Raw genomic sequence first — 21,357 nt, 5'->3', positions numbered from 1 at the left:
GTACCATATCAGAGGAAAGAATGGTTTGCACCAAATCTCCAGTGTAAATCTTTACTAATTGAATGAACTTAGTATCTCAGAAAGGTCCAATTGCTATTGTGGAACTAAGGAAACATCAGAGTATGTCTTTTATTAGTGCCAAGTATATGAGGATCCCCGTTATGAATTTGTCCAGAGTGCTTCTTAGATGGGGCACTTAGGCAAATGGGTAGGCAACAGCTGGTTAAAACACGTGAGAACTTTACGGATACAAAAATTTGCACTGGAAGTGTTTCACAGAAGGCATGTGCTCTTAAATTATGAGATCAAAGCATCAACTTGATCAATTTCAATGGATGGTATTGGTGGTTTGCTTGCTCTATACTAAGGATGGTCATTAAACATTATTATTCACATATTTAGATTTGTTCACATGTGGTTCATGCATAGTGAAGTACCACCACATTTAGGTGATTAATAGAGTCTTAAAGTACCATATATGAATTAGACTAAATGGGGATGATAGCATAAAGGCTTAATTTCCGGTACCACCACATTTCAATTGGTATGTTTGCAGAAAAGCGCTGGCTTAAAACTTTCCTGCAAATAGTTCAAATGGAATTTTCTTTGGGGGGGAGATTTTAACATTCCCATATCCAGCCGTAGTTGATAGATTCATCAGATTTGGACCTTATAACATCTGCCTCTGATGTCACTGTAATGGAAAAGGAAATGCAGAGTAGTAGCTCACAGATTCTGCATACCATGTGAATATCCAGCATTTTATCCCATACTCATAACATCTAATGAGAACAAAGAGTAAGTAAACACCTCTACTTGTGCCCTTTTGTTAACTGTATTCTGTGTTTGGTGACATTACCTTTGCTACAGCTCTATGCACGTCAAAGCAGTTCACATGAAGGACTGCTGGGAGTGAGTGCAGGAGTTCTATTTATCAGATACAAGAGAATTAAAGCAGGTGTGAGTCTCTCCTCTACAATGTGCTGATGGATGTCTGAGTGGTGATTAGCATTAGTAGAGACATATGTTTGGTGACATTACCTTTGCTACAGCTCTATGCATGCCAAAGCAGTACACATGAAATGGACCAGTGTGAGTGAGAGGAGTTCTATTTATCAGATAAAAGAGAATTAAAGCAGGCGTGAGTCTCTCCTCTACAATGTGCTGATGGATGTTTGAGTAGTGATTACCATTAGTAGGGACATATGATGCAAGAAAGCAAGCTTCTGCAGCATAAGCCAAAAAAAAAAAAAAAACTGTCCCATTTCATCCACCCATTCGCTCCAAAAGTTTGACTAGTTCAGCCTTGAATTTATTTAAGCTGTCAACTTCCACAAAGGCAGATAGAACTTCTACCAACAATCAACTACCCGCTGGCTAAGACAAATTTGCACACATCCATTCTACAACTGTCTTTCCTCAATTTGAATTTATGCACCCTCAGGTGCATAATCTGAGCAAGCGGAAGAATTCCATCAGCACTGAGCTCACTTATACCATTCAAGGCCTTATACATCTCAATTCTCAATCAGATCACCTCTCAGGTGCCTAGTCACAAGGCACTGCAATTTGTAAAGCTTAAGCCTTTCTTGGAATGAGAAACTCTTTGTTACATTCAACAATCTTGTTGCCATCCTCTGTACTCATTCCAGCAGCTTTACATCTTTTCTAAATTGACACTTCCAGATCTGTATGCAGTACTCAAGGTGTAGACTGACCATTGCCATATGCAAGGGGATAATCACCTCCTGATACCTGCTAGCAAAATTCCTGTATATCACTGACAAGACTCCATGAGCTACTCTTGCAGCTTGTCTGCACTGCCCAGAAAACTGCATATCTGACTGCAAAATTATCCCCAGATCTTCTACATTCTTCGCTTCCCTTGAGTGCAGTACCGCCCAATTGGTATGTTACTCTGGAGTTACTGCTACCGATATGAAGTACTTTGCATTTGTCAAGGTTAAACTTCAGTTGCCACCTCTCAGTCCATCTGCTCAACTTTTCTAGATCCTGTTGCAGTAGCATACTGTCATTATTGTCATCAACAACCCTGCCTAACTTCATATAATCTGCAAACTTGGACGTTAAGCCTGACATACCTTCATCAGTATCACTGATAAATACAGAAAACAACAACAATGGGGCCAACACCAAATGGTGGGGAACTCCACTAATAATATTAGTTCACAAAGAGCAGTGTCCATTGATTACCACTCTCTGTCTTCTTCCACTCAACCATCCCTTTATCCATAGCAGCAACTTGCCCTTAATGCCATACTGCTCCAATTCGTACAGTAGTCTTCCATGTGCAATAGTATCAAAAGCTTTCCTAAAATCCAAGTACAGTGGAACTTCTCTATTACGAACTTCTATTTAACGAATTTCTCTATATTACGAATTGTTTCGCGAAACATTGCACCTTGAAACAAAATTACATGTAAAATTAACCCCATATAGCGAAGTGTTAGTCTCTATATAACGAATTTTTAAAAAAATTAGTAAAAGCATTTTTGAAGATTTTTAAGCATTTACTGCTAAACAGCCACTCCTTCCGAAATTGCGCATTAGCATCTGGAATTAAATAATCATCCTTTTACCGAACATATAACTGAGGTCCATAGGAGGGTCTTTATTTCATTTTTGTTACAGTTATTAAATCAAATGGGTTTTCTTAAAAGGGGTCGTAAACTTTACAATAAATAGGGTAGATTTGTAAATTGATGTTGGCTCAGGGGAAAACGAAATTCACTGCGGTAAACTTTAGCATGATGCGGCGGCAATACATAGAATGCTACCATAGTCGGTTTTTAGTAATGCCTACTGCGTGACATTCGCTTCTCACCTCAACTGTACCACATGACCTTCCTCTCAATCATTATATATGTCCGTTCTCATCTAACTGGACTCCCAATAGATGGTTCTTATTAATTTTTTTTTTTTTAATTTCGTTCGTCATCAATCACATAGGCTATATGTGATTGATGTATTTTTTAATTGTATAATTGTATACAATTATACAATTAAAAATACAAAAATAATTGTATTTTTTATTTTTTTTCTGAAAAGTAACATACATTAACCATAAATTTTCTTTCGTGTATATATGAATGAAAGCAGAATAAAAGAAATTCACAGTTGCATATTTCTTCAAAGTGATGATAGGAAAGGTCATGTGATACTGTTGAATTGGCAAGCGAACGTCATTGAGTAGGCGGTACTAACAATTCACTACATGGCCAGCGCAGTGAAGTTGGTGATGTATGTATCGGCAGGAGTGGCCGAAGAGTAATTTTTACAATTGCAGAAACATTGTCGAAGAGAAAGTGTTTAAAGTATTAACGATAAAGCAAAGATTGTTATGATATTGACCAGGGTTTTAAGAAAAAAGATGTTGCGGAGAAATGTGGCATACCTGTAAGCAGTTTATCTACGATTTTAAAAAATCGAGAATCAATTTTAAATGCAATTGAAGGAGGAGCAGACAAGAAACGAATTAAGTTGTGTATATACAAAGACGTTGATAAAGCTGTTCTAAAATGGGTGCAAATGATACATGAAAAGAATATACCAATATCGGGCATAATATTTAAGCAACAAGCTCTGAAATTTGCACAGTTACATTTTTGTTACAGAAAAAAGGGACTGTGCAAATACAAAATTTAATGCGAGCACTGGGAAGCTAGATAAATTTAAGAAGTGCCACTGAATTGTGGAGAAAGTGTTAATGTAAGCGAAGAAGATTGCAACAGTTAGAAGAACAATACCTTAAAGAAGATTTTGGAAGAATGAGCGTAAAGATGTTTTTAATGCTGACGAAATGGGTTTATTCTTTAATGTTTACCGAACATTTGCTTCTAAAGATGATAAATGTTTTGGCAAAAAACAAAGCAAAGAAAGAATCACTGTGCTAGTTGGAGCAAATATGACAGGAAGTGAAAAATTAAGGATTTTAATCATCGGAATATCAAAAAACCCAAGATGTTTTAGAGGCACAAAATCTTTGGAAGTTGACTACACCTAATAAAAAAGCATGGATGACAAGTGATATTTTTGAAGAATGGATATTAAAACTAGACAAGCGTATAACAAAAAAATTAAAAAGGAAAATCATGTTGGTAACTGACAACTGTCCGGCACATCCTGCCAAACTTAAAAGTGCGAAGTTGTTGTTTTTACCACCAAACAATGGACCAAGGCATTATTAAAAATTTTAAATTTCTTTATCGAAAGAGAATAATAATGAAGATTGTCAATGCATCATCAAAAAATAGAAACTTGGAGGTTACAATAACCTTAGAGATTGCATCTCTGAACTGGAAAAAGTTTGGACAAACGATGTCACTGAATACACTATTCAAAATTGTTTTTCAAAAGCAGGATTTGCATTGAATACAGAAGTCGAACAATGACTGGATGCACAAGATGAACCGCCCCTTTCACAACTGAAAAACTTTTGGACATTATTAGAATTGTCCGGAAACATCGAAAATGAAATAACACTGGATAGTTATGTTTATGTAGATCACAGCAGAACATCCAAATGAAGATGAAATACTGCTGAACAGTGTTAGGCACAACTATGATCATGAAGAAATTAACGATGACGCTGAAGACGCATCAGAACAACCTGTTGAAAAGCCAACTCGCGAAGAAATGATTAACACTTTTAAAACGGTTCGTATGGGTCTACATTTTGTGAAAATGTTCCTGATAATGTTTTTAATGCTCTGAACAAATGTGAGGTTTTCTTTGAGAATCAGACAATTTTTTAATTCTACTGTGCAAATGAAAATTACAGATTTTTTTAAATTTGTGATACTTACCGGCGAAAATCATGTAAACATGATTTAAATAAGTATGTTTTTGAAATAAAATACATTAAAAATAAATGTAGATTCGTTTCATTTCTAATTAGATAACAATTTCTAATAAAAAATATATTCTCTGTACAACGAAATTTCTCTATAATGAATTTTTTCGCTGGATTTATCGAATTCGTTATAGGGAAGTTCGACTGTATGATATCAAAATTATTTTTTGCATCCAGTTCCTTTGTGACCACATCATAGTATACAATCAAACTGGTCAGACAAGACTTCACCTTAACAAGCCCACGTTGTGTCTGAACTCTAACTGTGGTCTTGTCTAGATGATGCTGGACTGCATATTTCAAAAGTGAGTCCATTATTTATCCCAGGACAGAAGTTAAACTAACAGGTCTGTAATAACTTGTGTCACCCCTTCATCCCCTTCTTTTGTGAATTGTGGGATACATTTGCTCATCTCCAGTCCATGGGTTTCTCCCCTGAATCCAAGGATGCTCTCATAATAATGGTTAGGGTTTGCTTACTTCCTTTGCTGCCTCCTATAAGATAACTGGATAGATCCCATCCATCCCAGGTGCCTTTCTTATGTTTAACTTCGACAATTTCTCCTCCACTTTGCTCTCAGTTATTACAAATCATTTAGCTCCTTGGTAGAGTTTGATAATCTTCTGGCCTGCACTTCCCTAAAGAATTCCTCATGTGTGAATGTAGATGCAAAATACTCATTCAGTTTGTCAGCTACCTGAGCATGATCATCAACAGTCAAACCATCGATATCAAGTGGACCAATCTGATTCATCCTCTTCCTTCTAGAGTTTACAGTAGTAAACAAGTCTTTGCTGTACCTCTTTGCATCCTTTACCAAAGGTTTCTCAAAATCTGCTTTCACTTGCCTGACCTTCTTTGTGCCTCGATTACAAACTAGCTTATATCTACCATAGGCTTCTGTGTCTCCTGATAATTTATATGCATCCCATGCACTTTCTTTCTCTGCCACAATTCTCATTAGTTCATCTGACATCCATTTAGGCCTAAACCTTGAACAGTATTTCTTAATCGGTACGAAAACCCTAGTAGCTTCCAAGATTAATTCTCTGAATGCTTCCCATTTAGAATTTGCTGTTGTAACACCATCAGTTGGTCCCACTGTATAGAATTTAAAAACTGTCTGAATTACATGAAATTTAAAAGAAATTTGTTGTAAGAATAGATGTAGTGATGTCACCTTTACAAAAGCAAAACCCCTTTCCTTTACCCCTGATGTAGTACATCTTTGAGTTACATCTTGTTACACTGTCATCACTGCCATGGTTCCTTTATCTGCAGTTTCTTAATGCATGAATAATCACTGCTGATAATTAGAACAGGAGTATTGCTCCCTCGGTTGCCTCCCGAACATGCTGCTGTAAAAAAACAATCATCCAATAAATCCACAAAAGCCTTGCTAGTGTGCAAGTGACCAATCTACAAGTTCCAGTCAATATGTGGGAAGTTAAAATCCCCCATTATTAGACAATGATTTATTGTCCTACTCTATTTCTCTGTACAGTTGTTCATTGTACTCATTAGGCCTATAACACATTTCTACTTTCAATTTTGCTTTCCTAGTGCTTTTATCACACCAAACTGACTCAACATTGCACTGTCCAGCCACGTCAACTGGATGCACTTCCTTAGATTTTATGTTTCTTAACTAACAGCATAACCCCACGTTCCTTTCTATCCTTTCTGTACACATTGTACTCCCCAAATTCCAATTCTGCATTCCTTATATCTCTGTGACACCATGTCTCTGATATCCCAAAAAAATATCTGCCTTTGATGCCTTGAACAGCACTTCAAATTCATCAATTTACTATATTCTTAGCATTGGTGTACATGCAAGTATACATGCACCTGTTCTTACTCTTAGTTACGCTAATACAGCCCATGCATTTATTTGTTCCATGATGACTCCCAGCAGTCTTTGAAATTCTCAGCACCTGCTTTCCAGGCTGCTGCTCATTCCAGTAGAAGCAGTGCAAGAATCAATGACATGAATCAAGAATCAATCAAGTGATGATAGTCACTTTGAACAATTTTTACAGAAATCTGAATATCACAAAAGGTATCCTATCTTTCTTCATGTATTCTAACTACGTGTGAAATGCAATTTGTGCCACTAACACAAAAATGATACATTTGAGAACCATGTTTGGCAGATATTTTAAACTCAGATATACTCTCTGATGCTCTCCCCGAAAATAATTAATATAAATATATCTAAATAAAAATACAACTAGTCCTCTGTTTACAGCAGGGATGCATTTTTAGAAGGTATGACTGAAATCCAAACATATTTCCATTGAAATAATTGGTAGAGAGAAAGAATTATCGTGAGATGCTATTTGTCTATAATTTGACATACTTTCAGCTTATTTTTGCCAGAGCTGGCAAAAATAAACTAAAAGTATGGAGGTGTGGATGGCAAAGTGTAACAGTTTGGAGGTGTATATGGCAAAATGCCAGAAACCAAGAGATTCTGAGTTTTTCCCACCCTTTATATTTGTTTAGATGTGGGACCTGTCAGTGAAATTTTGCCATGGGCCATTCTACTTTTAGCTATGACACTCTCTGTGCCAGTATTCAGTTGATTATGGTACAATAGCAGCAGTAATCTTTAAATTTAGCAATCATATCTTGGTCCATCAGCTGTAATTATAAAATCACTCGGTGAAAAAAACACACAAACATTATCAACTGAATCTTCCAAATTAACTGCAACTATATATCCATGTATTATCCTGGATGAGTATGGCTTTGTAAAGAAATATTTAATAAACATGTAATTAATCAATTTTGAAATTAAGCCATTGTCATCCATGATTTTTATCTTTGATTAACACTCATAATAATTTCTCCACTGTCCACAATTAGATAGATCCTTTCCTTTCATAATTTTGGAAGCCACATAATGGTGCCACATTACAGAATTTTTTTTTAAAATTCTTGTTTATACTGAAAATGAATCATAATCATAGTCATTTATAGTGAATTAATTACTCAAATTGCATCCATCAGGCATTCCCCTACATCCAACTGTTTTAGCACTTTTAACTTCATTAAAGATATTGCTAAAGATATTTCTTTCTGTGATTTTTTTCACTAGAATTATATGAGAATGTAACTGTATCTGCTGGCCTTTTTCGTCACATACTTGCAGGGTTTCAAGTGATTTGGATCAATTTATATACTAATAATGCATAACATAATGAGAGAGAATTAGTACACAATTACTCTGTATTTTGTACTACCTGGCAGCACAACAAACTGATATATTGTCACACTGCATAGATAACAGTAATTCTGACACACCTTCAATTTTAATGATGTCATTATAGTAGAAACTTGCAACTCATAAAACATTTATGCCATTTTTTGAAAAACAATGTAATAAAAATGTCATGAAGAGAGGACTAACTGTATTTTAATATATGAATAGGTTAAAGATTTTATATCAAAATATACTATTAATACAAACACAGCTCATTTTCCAAATACATAATTTTTGGTTGTTCCCAGAGATACGCCTTAATATTATAACACAAAGTTTAGTGAATAAAAGATAATAATAATTATACTCTATAATGAAGAATGTTTTAAGATTACATACCTTCTGAGTTTAATGGGATAAGGTGCATACTAGCACTACTATTAACACCTTGTGGGGTATCACTACAAGCATTTCCTATAAAAGAAACTGCTATGAACTCCCAAATTTCAATACAACTGATTTAAGCAATGAAAGAAACTCACCGTAAATCTTTATATTTTTGAAATAATTTATCTGTTTCTTATTTATTTTCTTATTACACTGAAAATGAATCACCATCACAGTGGTTCACGATGAATTAAGTCATCAACTTACATCTACGTCCTCATCTATCCCACATTTATGTCCTATGTACATGTGCATATACTCCACTTGTGCATGCAGCACCGGCCACAAGCATGTTCAACCAGTTTTGTTGAACAGAGTCCTCTCAAATGGTCCAAATAATAATATCATCATCCGCATCTTTTATGTATTTCTATCAATGAGCCTACCACCATCTTAATGTCTAGTTACTTATATATTCGTCAATTCAAGAGTGCTTGCACAAGTCAGCTTGAAAATTGCTAGAAGTAGAGCGTATACTTCATTCTCAATGTGTATGCTTCATTTTATATCGAACATAGGACTTTATTTAAAAATATATTTTTTGCACAGGACCCCAGGGTCTGCAAGTAATTCTTGAACCACAAATTTTGGGGCCCGCCCTGTGTGCATGTACATATCCTTTTGGCAAACTTCTAATATATACAATTCCAACTTTTTTGTAATGAAAAGTTAATTAAAGAAAAGTTGGAATGGTATATTATCAGAAATTAATTTTTTAACCTAATAAACTATATCTGTTCATCCTAAAAATCTTGTACTAAACCCCACTATAAAATGAGGTTCCCCTTAAAAACTTAAATGTGGTTGTGCAATTTTGTGTTAAATTTAACATAAAAAAGTTCTTTGTGCATAATCATAACTAAAGATTTCATTTATATCCAAGCTAAGGATTATCTGAATGAGTGCCTATTTGAACTCGTTCCTTAAATAACATATTTCTAGACATTGCTTTCAGTTGGTTGGCTGTTTGTTCTGGAGTTTCTTGCTGCACTGGCTATTTTGATCATAATGTACTGATTCTGTGACATTAGATGTGATCATTATTGTATATCATATCTGTATAAGTTTGCATTTTCATGAGGAAATTTCTTTGTTGAAATAGTTTAAAAACCCCCCAATAACTGAAGTCTTTAATGAGCTAGACTAAAGCTAAGGGGAATAGATCATGCAGAAAATACAGAAAACAGTTGCAATAATAAATACGAAATAAATGAGAAATATAAGCTTAAGAAACTTCATACCTTAAAATTTATTAGCTATGCACTTTATCATAATACATGATATAACCTGAGCTGCCACAAAGGAATGAATTTATCCTATTTCTCTTAAAATTTATAGAACATCTAGTCCTTCAAATCATTTCAAATATTCTTTCCCTGATATATCAAAAGATGCAAGAAAAAATAAAAAGATAAAAATCTGGTCACTTCTTTATGAACTTTTCCTTTGTTACAAGGATATTCAGATCCCAAGGATCGTTGTCTTTCAGAACTAATACTTACTAATATGTGCTGAAAAAATGCTGCAAGTTAGGTCAGAATTTGTACGTGTCTGCGATTCTGCCCAGACAAGATTGGAGGGATTATGTTCTGAAAGCCTTATGGATTAACCCAACACTTGAGGGAATCAGCAAGGCTCTGGGGGAAATTTTTATCTGTGTGGCCAAACACATATAAAAATTAGCATTTTTTAGCATTAGCATTAGTAGAGGCATTTGATGCAAGAAAGCAAGCTTATGCAGCATCAGCCAAAAAAAAAAAATAAAGTAAAATAAATAAATAAAAAATAATCACTTCCACTTCACCCCTCTGTTCTTTCGAAATACCTGTCCAGCTGAGCCTTCAACTTATTTAGGGTATGAACTTCTACGACAAGGGATGGAAGTCTGTTCCACCTACCAACCGCCCGCTGGCTAAAGGCAAATTTCCGCACATCTATCCTACATCTGTCTTTCCTCAATTTGAATTTATTACGAAATAAATTGCCCTCTCAGGTGATTATTCTGAGCAAGAGGAAGAATCCCATCAGCATTGAGCATGCTCAAACCATTCAAGGCTTTGTACACCTCTATCAGATCACCTCGCTGGTGCCTAGTTTCCAGACACTGTAATTCGCAAAACTTAAGCCTTTCTTCGTAAGAGCACCCCTTTGTTCCATTCACTAATCTTGTTGCCTTTCTCTGTACTCGTTCCAGCAGCTCTACATCCTTCTTGAAATGAGGCCTCCAGGCCTGTATACAGTACTCTAGGTGTGGCCTGACCATTGCCTTATACAAGGGAATGATCACCTCCTTATCCCTGCTAGAAAAATTCCTATATATCATTGACAATACACCATGAGCTACTCTTGCAGCCCGTCTGCACTGCTCAGAGAACTTCATATCTGCCTGCACAACCACCCCCAGGTCCCTTTCATTCTCTACCACTGTCAGTGTAGTACCACAGATTTGATACGTTGCTCTGGGGTTGCTGTTTCCCATATGTAGTACTTTACATTTGTCAATGTTAAACTTCATTTGCCACCTCTCAGCCCATCTGCTCAACCTTTCCAGATCCTGTTGCAGCAGCATAGTGTCAGTAGTGTCCTTGACAACCCTGCCAACCTTCGTATCGTCTGCAAACTTGGACATTAAGCTTGATATACCACCATCAATAACATTTATAAATACAGAAAACAATAAAGGACCCAATACTGAACCCTGAGGGACTCCACTAATAACATTAGTCCATGTTGAGCAGTGTCCATTGATTACCACTCTCTGTCTTCTCCCCCAATTTGTGCAGCAGTCTTCCATGTGCAACAGTATCAAAAGCCTTTCTAAGATCCAAGTATATAATATCAAAGTTATTCCCTGCATCCAGTTCTTTTGTGACTGCATCATAGTATCCAATCAAATTGGTCAGGCAAGACTTCCCCTTAACAAAACCATGCTGTGTCCGAGCTATAACTGAAGTCTTGTCTAGATGATCCTGCAGTGCTTCTTTAACCGGTGCCTCCATTAATTTTCCGGGAACAGAAGTTAAACTCACAGGTCTATAATTACTTGTGTCAGCCTTTGATCCTCCCTTGTGAATTGGGGTGACATTTGCACATCTCCAGTCCATGGGTACCTCCCCTGAGTCCACGGAAGCTCTCATAATTATGGCTAAGGGTTTGCTTACTTCCTTTGCTGCCTCCTTTAATATAACTGGATAGATCCCATCCACCCCAGGTGCCTTTCTTGTGTTTATCTTCAACAATTTCTCCTCCACTTTACTCTCAGTTATTACAAGATTCTCTAGCTTACTGCTAGAGTTGAATACACCTCTGGCATTCCCCTCGCTGAATAACTCTTCATGTGTGAATGTCGATGCAAAATATTCATTTAGTTTGTTAGCTACCCGAGCAGGGTCATCAACAGTTGACCCATCGATATCACGTGGACCAATCTGATTCATCCTCTTCCTTCTAGAGTTTACATAAGTAAAGAACTCTTTGCTGTTTTTCTTCGCATCCCTTGCCAAGGATCTCTCGTAATCTGCCTTCGCCTGCCTAACCTCCTTTGTAACTTGGTTACAGATCAACTTGTATCTATCATAGGCTTCTGTGTCATGTGATAATTTGTATGTATCCCATGCATTTTTCTTCTCTGCCATATGCCTCATTAGTTCATCTGACATCCATTTAGGCCTAAACCTTGAACAATATTTCTTAGTTGGTATGTAAAGCCTAGTAGCTTCCAAGATAAGTTCTTTGAATGCTTCCCATTTTGAATTTGCTGTTGGTAACATAATCAGTTGATCCCACTGTATAGAATTTAAATACTGTCTCAGTCCATCGTAGTTGCCTTTACGAAAGCAATACCCCTTCCCTTTAACCCTAATGGTAGTTACCTCTTTGAGTAACTCCCACTTCAGAACACTGTGATCACTGCCACCTAGTGGTTCATTTATCTGCAGATTCTTAATGCATGAAGAATCACTACTGATAATCAAATCAAGAGTATTACTCCCTCCCGAACATGCTGATGTAGAAAACAATCATCCAATAAATTCACAAAAGCCTTGCTAGTGTGTGAGTGACCAGCCCCCAAATTCCAGTCAATATCTGGGAAATTAAAATCCCCCATTATAAGACTCTCTGATTTACTGGCCCACTCTATTTCTCTGTACTGTTTCTTATTATACTCATCAGAGTCATTAGGCCTATAGCACACTCCTACTCTCAATTTTGATCTCCCAATGCTTATGTCACACCAAACTGACTCGACACTGCACTGTCCAGCGATGTCGACTGGCTTCACTTCCTTGGATTTTAAGTGTTTCTTAACTAATAGCATAACCCCTCCTAAAAATGCTAGGTAGAAGGAATCTATTTTGTAGAGATGGTATTTGTTTAAACAAAGGTGGTGCAAAGGTTTTTGCTAGTATCATTGAGGTTCAGAGAATCTGCTAGTTAGAAAGGGGGTGGGGTAATATAGACGTATTTATCTGATGATGTTGGTCGAGGTAATGTTTGAATACATCTCATCAACCACATCTGCCACAACAACCAATTTTGTTAAGTTTTTCTGAGGGTGGTAACATTTTGAATGAGGAGAAAGATAAAACTAGGAAAACAAGCCTGAATAACTTCAAGAAGTGTGTCAGTATAGCAAATTGTAGAACATTTAGTCTTAACTGTGTCCAAGTTAATGTCAGAATTGTTGTCAATAAAATGAGCAAATCCAAACTCCTGGCATAACAGAGCTAACAAAAACATAATATCACCCAAAAATTGGGCATAACGAGTTCCACTGTGGTGTGTATAATGTGCTTAGGAATGAGCAGCAATATAGAAATGGTGATGGGACCATGCTTCTTATCAAAGGCACAAAAAGAGATTTTGCTCAGTCAGAAGTTACACCTGTCGGCACACAATCTGGGTGGTTCCTTAGTTGGAAGTAAAGGTGTGTTAGTTGGAAGCAAATGTGGGAATAATCTAAAGGCTAGATGACTACATAGTATATACACTGAAAGGGCAGAATTCATGGAGTACCTGGTTCCTGGGCAGAGCGACGCTGTCATCCCTCTCGCTAGTGGACGAACCCACCGCTTGGCAGGTATATAGGTACACTGCATCACTGTATTCATGTAGACAGTAATTCAATATCAGTATGGATAAATGTCATGGGTTAACCGACTTTGAAAGATAAATATGTGACCCATGCATCGGGCACCCATGATAATGGGTGCCTAATGCATGGGTCACTATCGCAGAGGTGGTGCAGAAATTGCACTATCCCCGTTTGACAGTATCAAGAGTGTATCTGGAATATGCCCTTTCCAGAATAACATCTCATGGTGGACAGCACTGTGGGCAGAGAAAGGTGGTGGATGAACGTGGCCATCAATGTCTGTCTTGCATTGTTTCAGCTGACCAGAGAGCGACAGTGGCACAAATCACAACCAACTTCAGCTAGGGAGGTGCCACAAACATCTCCACCAAGACCATCAGGGATCATTAGCTGCAATAGGTTATGGGAGCCACTAACCCATCAGAGCCCCATTACTAACACCACAATGCAGGATTCTACGCCTCAACTAGGTGAAAGAACATCAGCACTGTACCTTGATTGATTAGAAACGGGTCTGGTCTCCTGGTCCGTGATCCTGTTTCCAGTTATTTCGATTGGACGGGAGGGTGCACATCTGGTGGAAACCGCACGAAGCTATGCACCCTTCATGTCAACAAGAAACTATTTGGGCAGGTGGACGGTCGGTAATGGTCTGGAGCATGTTCAACTGGCACACATTGCGACCTCTGAATGGTGCATCCTTGCAGACGATCTGCATCCTTCACGGTCATTGTGCACCCACAGGGCGATGGACTCTTCCAGCAGGACAATGCACCTCTTCACAGAGTCATGATGACTAGAACATGGTTCAAAGAGCATTCCACAGATTTTACCACCAGAATGGCCTCCCTGTTCACCAGACATGAACCCTGAGGAGCATCTTTGGGGAATGCTGTGGAAAGATCCATTCGAGCTTTGGATTCTCCATCCAGGAATGCAATGAAATTACGGACAGTGGTGCAGCAAGCATAGATGGAAATACCTGTGGAACACTTTCGTGAACTAGTGGACTCAATGCCTTGCTGTGTGACTGCCCTTATCCGGATGAAAGGTGGGTCTATCCATTGAGTTTGAGTTTGATTTTGAGTTTATTGGCGCAAAAACAACTATGGTCATACTGCACCAAGAAACGATTAAAATAACAATAAAGATAAATTCTGGTAACCTTTAAAAAGGTTACCCCGTCAAATTGTTATTTATATATGTGGGTATATATTAATAGCTTTTAAAAATTTAAAAACTGCCGACACATGGTCGTTGTCTGATAAAATCTGACTGAGTGTATAAGGCACAGTCAGATGAGTAAAAGCGGTAGTCTATCCATTACTAAGTAGGTATCCCATGATTTCTGTTCACTCAGTGTAGTGTATAGTGTTAATTATAATGGAGCTCCGGGAGTTTTCCCCAACTCCGTGTCAGGCAATGTGATGAATACAAAACTCTGTAAAGGCCAGATTTATGTAGGTTAGTGAGTGTTCGTATAGTATTAGTGCGGGTTGTGTTGTTCATCCGGCCTCTTAGCTCATGGCCCTGTGTTTTCACACAAAAGCCTCTAGTTTACCGTCCAATGCTATGAGGAAGCAGGCAGTTGGGAGTATGAAAGCTACAGACAGGGAGAGTCCAGTAAAAAAAAAAAGTGAAGGTAAGAAGGTGCTAGTGGGGAGACAGGAAGTGGGAAGAGGTAAAAGTGGCAGGAAAATATAGGGGGGCAGTAGTGAGAGTGCCTGCCTCAGTGATGGTGGGCACCTTCACTACTGCCCCCTAGTGGATGGGCATCCTGAACTGGGGATACCCTTCTGTCCCCCTTTCAGGGGAACAGAAGGTGGATCTGCTCAGGGCATGAGAGTTGACAGATGGCAGCAGTGGGGTTACCCACCAAGTGAAAGGAGATAGGGGAAGTGAGAGAGAAACCAACCCAGGTGGTAGGAGTGAATGTTCATAGGGAAAAGATCACTATGTTAGAGCGGTTGTTTGGTGGTCGTTCCCACAATGGCCAGAGGTTAAGCCCAACTTACCAGTGTCTGTATCATACCACACTGACTAAGTAGCATCTAGTTCCTTTGTTACTGCATCATAGTATCCAATCAGATTAGTCAGACAAGTAAAAAAAAAAAAAAAAGTAAAGTGCAGCCATTATCAACCCACTGCAGGATGGAAGCCTCCTCAACAATTCATGCTGAGGGAATTGGACCATAATCTGCCACGCTGGTCCAGTTCGGGTTGGCAGATCAACCGTATTCAGCAGTCAGGGGCTTGAACCCCGGTCTACTCAAAGAGCGTGTGCTACTGCACTCCCACTCCTGCCCACTCGGCTACGGAGGCCTAAGATTGCCTCTTAACAAATCCATGCTGTGATTGCACTAAAACTGTATTCCTGTCAAAATGCCCCTGAATTACTTCTTTAACCAGAGACTCCATTTCCTTGGAACAGAAGTTAAGCTAAGAGGTCTATAATTACTCATGTTACTCCTTTGTGAATTGGAGATACATTTGCATCTCCAGTCCATAGGGACCTCTCCAGAATTAAAAGATATTCTCATAATAATGGCTAAGGGGTTGCTTACCTCTTTTGCTGCTTCCCTTAATATAATTAGATAGAACCCATCCACCCTAGGCACCTTTTTTATGTTAAGCTTCAATAATTTCTCTTCCCCTTTCCTCTCCATTATCACAAAATCATTTAGCTCTCATTAGATTTTGACAAACTTCTGGAATTCCTCTCCTTAAAAACTCTTCATGTGTGAATGTAGATGCAAAATACCTATTCAGTCTGTTATCAACCTGAACAGGATCATTAACATTTAAACCATCAACATAAAGTGGACCAATGTAATTCAATCCCTTCCTTCTAATGTTTAAGTAAAGTCGTTGTCGCTGTTTTTTTGGCATTCTTTGCTAGAGACTTATCGCAATCTGCTGTAGCTTGCCTAACGTCCTTCGTGACTTGATTACAAAGTAGTTTATACCTACCATAGACTCCTGTGTCATCTGATAATTTATATTCATCCCATGCACTTTTCTTCTCTGTCACATGTCTGAATAGTTCATCTGACATCCATTTATGTCTAAGACTTGAACAGTATTTCTTCATTGGTATGAAAAGCCTAGTAGTTTCTATGATTACTTCTCTGAATGCTTCCTATTTAGAATTTGCTGTCGGGAACATCATCAGATAGTCCATCCCACTGTATAGAATTTAAAAGCTGTCTGAGACTACTGTAGTCTCCCTTAAGAAAGCAAAAGCCCTTACCTTTACGCTTGACAGTAACTGTCTTTATGTAAATCCCACATCAGCACACCATGTTTGATGCCACACAGAGCATATTTTACCTGCAGTTTCTTAATGCATGAAGAATCGTTGCTGATAACCATATCAAGAGTATTGCCTCTTCATGTTGCTTCTCTAAAATGCTTCTGTAAAAAAAAGTCATCCAATAAACTGAAAAACGATTTGCTAGTGTGTGAGTGACCAACCCACCAGTTCCAATTCAATATGTGGAAATTTAAAATCTCCCACCAGTTCCAATTCGATGTGTGGAAAGTTAAAATTTGCCATTATAAGACAGCTACATTTATTCATAGTCAATAGGCTTATAACACACTCCTACTCTTATTTTTGTTTTCCCAGTGTTCATGTCACACCAAACTGACTCAACATTGCACTGGCCATCCATGTTAATTGGATGCACTGCTGTTGTTGTTGTTGTTGTTGTTGTTTTGGTTTTTAGGAGCATTAGCAACTAAGGCCATATTGCTCCAGGGATATGCGGTGGTCATTCCCTGACCTTTCCGCATCCTCGTATTTGGTGGTGACGGGCTCGAACCCCGGTCTAATCAAGAAGCATGTGATACGCACTGCTGCTCCTTCCCACCTGGCTACGGAGGCGCCTGGATGCACTGCCTCAGATTTAATATGCTTCTTAACTAAGAGCATAACCCCCCCCCCCCTGCTGTCCTTTCTAAACACATTTTACTGCCCATATTCAAATTCTGCTTACCTTATGTCTGAGTCAAACCATGTCTCTATTATCCCCTCACTGTCTGCATTTAATGACTTAATCAGTATTTCAAATTCATTAAATTTATTTACTATGCTCCTAGCATTAGTGTGCTAGGAGCATAATAAATAAATTTTACATAATACACGTACCTGTTCTTACTCTTTGTTATCCTAACACAGCACATGTATTTGCTTGTTTCATGATCATCCACAGCAGGGCCAAAATTCCCTCAATACTTTGCTTTTCAGATTGCTGCATGTTCCAACAAAAGCAGTGCAAGAATCACTTTCACCTCTGCCTGTGGCTCTAGTTAAAATAAGAGTAGGAGTGTGTTATAAGCCTATTGACTGTGAATAAATGCAGCTGTCTTATAATGGTAAATTTTAACTTTCCAAACATTGGATTAAGAAGGATATTAAATCTAAGGCAAGTGCATCCAACTGACATGGATGGCCAGTGCAAAGTTGTGTCAGTTTGGTGTGACATAAACACTGAAAACAAAAATAAGAGTAGGAGTGTGTTATAAACCTATTGAGTGAATAAATGAGACTGTCTTATATTAGTCCGTGTATCCCCCCAAGTTATCACTTTTCTAACCCACCTTACAATGCTCAATAGCATCAATGAATATTCTTGCACTCCATCTATTTAAGTATATCCCATCCCTATAAAAACAGTCTGTCCTCTTAACAAGCACAGACCACACTGAGAAACAAGAATGCATAATATACCATTAAGAAAATATAGCAAGAGGAGGATGCTGAGATGGATGAATACAGAGCTGGCCAGTCTAATAGATCAAAAAAAAAAAAAAAATAGCATGGGAAAGTTACAGAGTGAGGAAAAATACCAAATCCTACAACAGCTCAAGATGATCTCAAAATTATCACATATAAGTTGAGAGAGGCCAGGGCTGAGTATGAGAAAACATGGCTAAAGGAACAAAGAATTTTTTCATGTTTGTGAATACAAAGAAGAAAATTAATCAGATTGGACTCGTGTACTGGGTGTGGAAAAGTCTTAGATAATCCAGCTGATGTTGCTGATGAATTGAACAGGTACTTCACATTGGTCTTTAATGGTGAAGGACCCTTTATGCCAAGGAGAGGCTGTGCGAGCGTGTTTGAGACATATGAAATTAGAAATTTCAAAATCATATGTGACTGTTTATTAGAAAATTTGATGACATATACTCAGTAATTTTGCGGGAAGCGGCCAGAGAGTACTGATCCATTGAAAATAATAATGAGGACATCATTGGACTCAGGAAAGATTCTCTTAGAATGAAGATGTGCAAATACATTGAAGCAGTTCTAAAAGAAAAGTTAGTAACAACAGACTGGTTAGTCTGACTTCAGTGGTAAGGAAATTCTTGGAGGCAATGATTAGGAGTGCAATACAGGAACATTTAGGACAATCAGGTTAACTGCAGCACCATCCTCTCAGAACATACAGACCAGGCAACTGTAAAACTAAAACTGAACAACTTCCAACAAATGGACAGACTATTTCCTAACTCTGCACTTCAACTAATTAATCAACTCAGAACTCATTGTCATAAGTTTGTTTCTAACAAATCCTATAGAAAAGAGATAGTGAAATTGATTAAAAAGCACTGAAAGCTTCAACACTCCAAAAAATACCAGAGGAGCATTTCCTTAATATTGTCTGCAAATACAGCTCAGGACTGCATGCCAAAGTTTCTCCATTTGTAATTCTTCTATTTCTATAGAATCTGCAAATTTAGGGGACAATTTTGACATAGTTTATATGAATATTAGCAAGGCATCTGACTCAGTCCCTCACAAGAGGTTAATGTAGAAGCTGAAATATACTGCGATTACTGGAAAAATTCTAAGATGGATTGCAGGGTGGCTGCAGGACAGAAGGCAGAGGGTTGTGATTAATGGATATTCTTCAGATTGGTGTAACTGCAATGGGGTCATGCAAGGATCAGTTTTTGGACCACTGTTGTTTCTGATTTTTATAAAACACATCTACGAAGGGATAGAGGGCATGATATCAAAATTTGTAGACAATGTAAATATTGGGAGAGCCATTAATGATCAGTGCTAAGCAGCACTCATTTAGGATGGCTTGAACAGTCTTCAAGAATGGTCAGAAAAGTGTTGGCTAAGTTTTAATGCAGCCAAGTATATCTTTGCTTAAGGTCAGTATGAGATTTAAGAGAAGAGTTTCCCTTCCCCCTCCTTTCCTCTCCTCTCCCTGAAGCAACACAAGTGAGTGATGGGAGAAAGCCTATCAATTCACCCAGGGGGTAAGTGAAAGCTTCCTATGCTAGAAGGTGTGAAGCCTGACCTCTCATTTTCTGAAATTTAAAGGTACTCCCTCGGAAAAGGTTTGTGGAATGATTTTGGCACATTTTTAAAACTCCTCCAGATGTTGACTAGGTTATAAAATTATGATTAATTCATAAAATGAGACTTGACTAGAACTTGCTGGTAAATTATTTTTACTAGTTAAAAATAATTCATTTCTACTTGCCTGTCTGTGTAGAAGGAGGAAGACCTACTATAATTGTTCCATTTCTGAAATTAATGAGAAATATATTATTTAAAACATACAAATAGATTGTGCTTTAAAACAGCAAGTAATGTAATTAGCATGAATAAGATTAAAATACCACTATTTTTTTCATATTTTTTGTGCTTATGCTATGTAATTTACACAAATACCATATATTTAACTAAACCTATTTTATGTTCATTGAAGGGCATATCAATGCAGGATATTGATCTTTTATAAGCTATTCTTCTACCTGTCAGAGGTAAAAATAGCAAGTAATTGAAACCTAGTTTGTTATTGTTACATATTTAGGTAACAATAACAAATAAAATAAACAAAAACAAGAGGGAAAAAAATACTCAAATTTCATATTACATCAAAGCACATGTGTCACGCAAAGGAGAGCAAAATAAAATACATTATAAACAGAAAAATTCAAGAAGGCAGTTTCAATATAAAGTAACCACATGCTTGAAAAAGTAGTAGTACAAAATTAAGATACACTTCTTAAATGCGGCTGTAATATTTCTTTATATTAAGGTAAACTTCTCTTATTCTTTTACAAATATTTGTTTCATACGTGCATATGATTCTGATAACATCATTTTATACAATATTAGTGGATACAAAAAATTATTTTCACTTCCTCTTTTTATTTTCTTCTCCCTTAATTTTTTTCCTTCTATTTTAACTTAATATTGATTGCACTAATGATCTATGAGAAGACAAAGTTCTTATAGACGTAAAATAGGCACAGGAAACTAGTGAAAAAATAATCATATTTGCCATACTTTTGATAAAACTGATCAGAATCATTATTGCATTAATGTTTCATGAATTGGAAGGCTGATAGTTCAGAAGACCTGTACATCCACTTGATATAGCAAATTTGGATGATGATGATTACATTACATAAATTTGTAATGCAATGCATAAAACATTTGTGCAATAAAAATTCTTATCAATTTATGTTCAAAATAATGAATGTCGATTTTTTTGATCATAGTACGAGAACTGTTTCATTAAAAAATTCGTTGAATATAAATATTACAATTTTTTGAAAATTCACGATTTAATCAAAATAATTTGAAAGCACATTAAAAAACTCATTGGAAATTCTTTTTTAATTGAAAAAAAAAAAAAAAAAAAAACAGCTCTTTTTTTCACCAAAATCATACTGAGGAAACTATAAAATTTTTTTAGGTG

General features: G+C 37.1%; 1 protein-coding gene across 1 annotated transcript in view; it reads right to left on the bottom strand.

Annotated features, from left to right (window-relative positions):
• The window catches only part of LOC150082851 (protein BANP-like), a 175,395-nt gene that overhangs the window by 97,237 nt on the left and 56,801 nt on the right, over positions 1 to 21,357 (bottom strand). The window contains exons 5-6 of the mRNA XM_090378299.1: positions 20,131 to 20,174; positions 8,482 to 8,556 (exon numbers count right to left, since the gene is read on the bottom strand). Of these exons, the coding sequence (XP_090234425.1) occupies positions 8,482 to 8,556; positions 20,131 to 20,174 (119 nt within the window). The remainder of the gene's footprint in view (positions 1 to 8,481; positions 8,557 to 20,130; positions 20,175 to 21,357) is intronic.

Source organism: Mastigoproctus giganteus, chromosome 7 (genome assembly GCF_048544385.1).
Source record: "Mastigoproctus giganteus isolate SK-2022 chromosome 7, ASM4854438v1, whole genome shotgun sequence".
NCBI lineage: Eukaryota > Metazoa > Arthropoda > Arachnida > Uropygi > Thelyphonidae > Mastigoproctus > Mastigoproctus giganteus.
This window is presented reverse-complemented; position numbering and strand designations above follow the sequence as displayed.